This window comes from Nanorana parkeri, unplaced genomic scaffold, assembly GCF_000935625.1.
Source record: "Nanorana parkeri isolate BGI_ZX_2015 unplaced genomic scaffold, ASM93562v1 scaffold802, whole genome shotgun sequence".
Taxonomy (NCBI): domain Eukaryota; kingdom Metazoa; phylum Chordata; class Amphibia; order Anura; family Dicroglossidae; genus Nanorana; species Nanorana parkeri.
Window position 1 is genome coordinate 789,458 of NW_017307070.1, and position 5,864 is coordinate 795,321.

General features: G+C 49.0%; 1 protein-coding gene across 1 annotated transcript in view; it reads left to right on the forward strand.

Moving 5' to 3' along the window:
• The first annotated feature begins 491 nt into the window (after positions 1 to 491).
• MSANTD2 (Myb/SANT DNA binding domain containing 2) overlaps positions 492 to 5,864 on the forward strand; it is a 12,871-nt gene continuing 7,498 nt past the window's right edge. Inside the window, exons 1-2 of the mRNA XM_018564976.1 lie at positions 492 to 606; positions 819 to 847. Coding sequence (XP_018420478.1) covers positions 507 to 606; positions 819 to 847 — 129 coding nt within the window. The 5' untranslated portion in view covers positions 492 to 506. The remainder of the gene's footprint in view (positions 607 to 818; positions 848 to 5,864) is intronic.

A 5,864-nucleotide genomic window follows, 5' to 3' on the forward strand; every position in this document is an offset into this window, starting at 1 on the left:
TAACTGAATAGACTGAAGAGAGAAGCTGATTGGTTGCCCTGGGCAACTGCTCCAGATTTTTGCCTGCTCCAGTTTTGATAAACTCCCCTCAGGGAAATTATTGTTGAGGTTCTGCAGGCAGGTGGGGATGTGTACAGCCATGTATATGGAGTGTTATGGGTGGAACTCAATGATTTTAAAGGGCATGGGTGTTTGGGCGGGAGAACAGTTTGGGGGACTTGGTGTTAGGGGGCTCACTATGCCGGGGTGTCCCTCAGCCATGTTTATTGAGTATTATTGGGTTATAGGTGAACCTTCATGATTTAAAGTTCACTTGTATCCGAGCAGAAGAATGGTTAGGGGGGGATCAGTTTTAGGGTGCACAGTACCCCCACAGTCTCCCCCAGCCATGATGATCCTCAGACTCCCCTCCTCTTCATCCTTCCAGCGGTTCCTCTAGCCGGGCAGCGGTAGGCCCAGTCCCCGCCCACCGGACACGTCACTTCCGGCCGCACACAAGGGGGAAGATGGCGGCGCCCTGTAATTCGGAGCTTCCGTCCGAGGCTTCGTCTTGTCTGAAAATCCCGACTCCCCTCTATACTATCCCCCATCAGAGACCCACAGCCAGTTCCATGAGAGCATGATGGTACCCCTATACTACTTCCTCTCTATACTACATCCCCCTCCCCATCAGATACCCCCAGCAAGTGCCATGAGAGGATGATGGTACCCCTATACTAACCCTCCACCTCTATACTACACCCTCCCCCATCAGGGACCCCCAGCCAGTGCCATGAGAGCATGATGGTTCCCCTAAACTACCCCCTCCCTAATCGGAGACCCCAGCCCGTGCCGTGAGAGGATGAAGGTACCCCTATACCAGTGGTTCTCAACCTTTATAGGGCCGGGGACCCCTTGGTAACATTTGCCAGGTTGTGGTGACCCCCAACCGTAAAATTTAGGGATGCACCAATACTAGTATCTGTGTGGGGTCTCTGGAGACTATGTGGGCTCTCAGGTGGCTAGTGGGACTGGTGGTGCCCAGCTGCGGGCTCTGTGGTGATCAAGCGCTCACCTCCTCTCACTCCTGCCCGCTCCCCTCTCTTTGACCCTCTCCAGCTGCTGCTGATGCAGCACCATCTAGGAGTACTGACACTGCTGCGCTAGGAGGAGGCTGAGGAGCCTCTTACCTAGAGCAGCACAAAGCACGTGGGGACCCCCTCAACTGTGGGTTGCCCTATACTATTCCACCTCTATACTACACCCATTAGGGACCCCCAGCCAGTGCCATGAGATGATGATGGTACCCCTATACTACCGCCCCACCCATACTACACCCTCCGCCCATCAGGGACCCCAGCCAGTGCCATGAAAGGATGATGGTACCACTATACGACACCCCTCCCTCACTATACTGTACCCCCTCTGCCATCAGAGACCACACAGGCAGTGCCATGAGAGGATGAAGGTACCCCTCCTCCTCTATACTACACCTCTTCCCCCATCGGAGACAAGGGGAAGCCGGTAGGTGCAGCCATAGTGCGTTAAAGATCAACTCCGGGTAAAAATGTTATCCTTGTAGTGGGCGCTGCCACCATTCTGCAAGGGTTGAGTGCCCAGGGTCAAAAATAACAAAGATCTACTCACCCAATCCTCTGAGCCGGCTGGCTGTCGCAGCACTCCCGGCAGCCGGTCTCCCCCTCCACTGCAGCAATGGAATGTCCCTCTGTGTCCTCATGTCCTATACACTGAGTATAGAACGTGATGAGCTTGGACTATGTAACCTTCAACCTTTGAAAATGAAACCTGGAAGCTGATTGGTTGCCGTGGACACCTGCTCCAGCTTCTGTCTGCTCCAGTCCCGGTGCATTCCCCTCAATGAGTTGGATGAAGCGATCAAAGATCTGAATACGCTTGCAGGGTGATTCCCTACGCTGTATAACCTTTTTATTGGCAATCGATGAATCCCACCCGATGATCATAAATGCCGCAGATGTGTTCTGGTGGACGAGCAACAAACCTGCACCATGAATGGGTGAATCATTTATAAGGAGGTGAATCTGACGTTCACCATACGTTCTCTGCTGGGGAACCTTCCTGGTCCATGTGGTTTGTTTTTTTTAAATGACGGCCATTGATCCTCCGCCGGAGAATGTCTGTTGAAATTCACATTCACTGCTTTATAATAAGACCCCTTAGAGCAGGGGAAGCCAAGCGCCAGCCCCTCCAGCTATGGCGAGACTACAAATCCCATCATGCATCTGCTTCTGGGAGTCATGCATGTGGCACAGTCTTGCAGTGGAGTTTGGTTACCTCTGTCTTAGTGTTTTCCTTTCCAGTGTCCCCGTCCTTCAGCATAATACTAATAATTGGGGATATACTGATACCAGCATTGGTGCTAATACCGAGTATTTGGGTGAGTACTCTTACTTGCCCAAATGCTCTGATTCTTATCCTAGATACCGGAATTTCCGGTCAGAGGGAGATCTCCCTCTGACCGGCATAGCCGAGGGATTTTGGAGGTGGATTCCTGATTGGCTAGGGAGCCAGCTTCACTTGTTAGCCAGCATGGCTTCCTAACCAATCAGGAAGCCAGGCCGCCTAGCAACAAGTGAAAGCGGCCCCCTAGCCAATCCGGAAGTGGGGAGGCGAGTCATGACGTGCCACCCGGCTTCCTGATTTGCTAATAAGCTGGCGTCACTGGCTTCCTGGCCAATCAAGAAGCCAGGTGGCACCTCATGACCCGCCGCCCGACTTGTGAAGCCGGAAGTGAAGCCAGTGTTCTTTCCATATTACCCTGGCTTCCCAGGCAATTAGGAAGCCGGGCGTCTGGTCATGATCTGCCATCTGGCTTCCTGGTAATCGGGGCACCGGTATCGCTATTTGGCGTCGGCGAGTACTGAAAAAAATAATAATTGGTACTCAATACCGAAAAACCGGTATCGGTGCATTCCTATTAATAAGGTTGTTCTGCGTCCCATCCTGAAATCTGGTGGTGCCTTTTTATTTTGCCCCTTCAGGAGTCCTGCTACGTCTCGCCTTGTAGTGTGATAATGGGACTTGTACCCCGTTGTAGCTGAGGGATGGTCTCTTTACCGAAATAGACAAGAATGTCAGCATGCGCCTTAGTCAGCCATTGTTCTTGTCCATCTATGGTGAGGGGAAGCTCTGGTGGGTTCAGGCCCTTCTGACCAAATGGTGACCGTTTCCTATTGCAGATGGATTCCTGTGCTATGTACAGAAGTCCTGCTGGGAGAGGTCAGAAGACCCCTGAAGCCAGGTCGTGGCTGGTTCCCACTATAGAAATGCTGTGGGAAGAGGCAGGCTGCTCCTTGACCATGTTTGAGGACTTTCATCCATTCCCAGGCCATGGTGATGGAGACATCGGATAGTGTCTGTCCTGCATGCTCTCAATGGCATGTGGAGTAACATTGACAGTGCATTGTACTCATGATAGAAGGGGCTTGGCCTCTGATGTGGGCGGCATCCTCCGAGGGTACCACATTGAAGTATAAACAAGCCTTTGGTTGGATAAGCGTCCTCAGATTTGTCTTGTATAGCAGATCTGTTCTCTTATTGGATTTGTAGAACAGCAGTAACCATATAAAAAACTCCTATTTCTTTTGAAGATGCACGCTGGTTTGCTTCTGGCTTGGACATGGTCCTCGATGGAGACTTAGATTATAAGCTGCCTGAAGGAAAGATAACTAAAAGGTCTTTTGTGCCATCTTACGATGGACTATGGCAACCATTGTCAACCAGGATGCCTTCTGGCTTCCAAAATTTCAGTCTTGCCTTGAAATATTTGCACAGCATCATGGCCTTGCGTGGTGTAGGAGGGCCGGGTACCAGCACCATGCAAAAGAATTGTTAATCCAGTGAAAGTGGGATCCATTCAGAAAAGGATGGAAGTTCTCTTCTGACCAGGCCTGGGCCATTTCCTGTCCTCTGCAATGCTGGCGCAACTACGGCTCCTGATGTGAAGGGAAGCCTGAGGACTGTGATATTAAAGGAGGGCTCCTGATGTTAAATGGTGGCACGCTGATGTGACGGGGGCTCTTACTGTAAAGAGGGGCTTCTGATTTTGAAGGGGAAGCTCACTTTGTTTGGTGGGGTCCCAGCGTAAAATCCATACCAGAGCCCCATCTCTGATAATGGTCTATCGGTGTTTTGGTCCAGTGCTGTCTTTTGCTCCCTCGTACCTCAGATCCTGGGTTTGTTCTTTGCTCCCAGCAACTAAATGGAGCATTGTGGAAGAAAAAGAAAGGTGAATATCTGCTGCTGGAGTGGAGTTTGGGATTAAACACACCTGTCCCCCTTTACCTGCCTTGCTTTAAATAAGATAATTGACCTTTTCCTGTTTTCCTCAGAGCTAAGGAAGTTTCTAAACTTTGAAATGCAGTACGAGGTTGATGGGCAGATGAGTTCACTTGCAGGGGTTAACTTCTGTACAGACGCATAGGCGATTATGTTCAGATCCTCAAGGATATCCGTACATGCCCGTCCTTGGTATCTACCACCAATTCAACCTTAGGAGGCAACTAAAACCATTTCAGTCCTTCCTTTTGGTCTAGACTATGCGGCAAGGATAAGCTGTGGATCAAACTATCCCATAGAGAAGACTTGGTTGGATAGTGACCTTTGTCGTCCTCTAGACTTCTACAGAAGTCTCTTGTCCCAATTGCAACCAAGCAGTACCAATGAACGGCCACCATATAGACCCAGCCGATGGTCTCCTGTGTAAATTCCTTGCGCTCAATGCATCAGCTAATCATTCAAGGCATCAACCACAGTGTTGACTGATATCTGAGCACTTGGTAGAGTTTTCATAGTTTATTCATTTGTATTGCAGATTGTTGATCCAATTAAGAATTTAGGACACTTTTTATAAATATTGTGCACAGTCCTCATCCAACTGAATAACAATCAATGATCCCAACACCGATTACACGGCTAAGATTGAAACTATATTATAAAGAATTACGAAGTCCATCTTCCGATCCCCATCTAGGCACCACCATCCAATGTGTTTCACCCATTAGGGCTTAGTCGTAGGGAGATAACTGAGCTCATCCAGCTCAACCTGAACAGTTTGGCCTAGTGTAAAAGAATGGGTAACAATCACTCCAGTGTGCAATGTTGCCCCGTCCCTTCCCGTCCCCCTAAAAAAATATACCCAGACCTGTACTTTACCCATTCAAAGCAAAGCAAATGGTGTGCTTCCCATTCCTTCCCAGCATGTACTTACTTTTCCTTTGCTTCTCTTCCATTCCGTTCAGTGCCAGGAGCCAAAGGACTCAGCAGGAACCAACCTGCTACTTCAGGTATGGAGGAGCATGTAACAGAGGTGGGCCGATCAGGCAATATGGACGACTTGTAGCTTACACAGGACTTTCCCTTTCCGACAGCTGAATGGCGAATCAGAGGAATGCAGGCAAAGTGCAGGTTATTTTAAAGCTGTTATAGGTGAAAAAGGTCATTCTATAAAGTAATGTTATGAATATAACTTTATCCTTAGCCCCCCCCAACCCCTCTGAGTGCTAGGTATGGGTTAACGCCTGTGCAATGCATCATGGGGGTGGGGGTTATTAAACAACTTCTTTAAAAGTGAAGTGGTCCTTTAAATTAAATCAAGTTTTTCTGTGAGAAACCATTCAGGTGAACTTTCTGCATTTCAAGTATTAAGACTTGAGCAAACTTTATTACCACATGCTCCTTACAGAGCCAAATGCAGTTGGGCCCAATGAAACTGTATGAATGTTAATGCAAAAAAGTCTGCTGAATTGTTGCAATAGTTCAAAGTGCTTTGTAGCAGCTTTTGGGGGGGATATATTACAATGACACCTGGAGGTGGGGGGGGATATAGTACAATGATATCTGGAAGT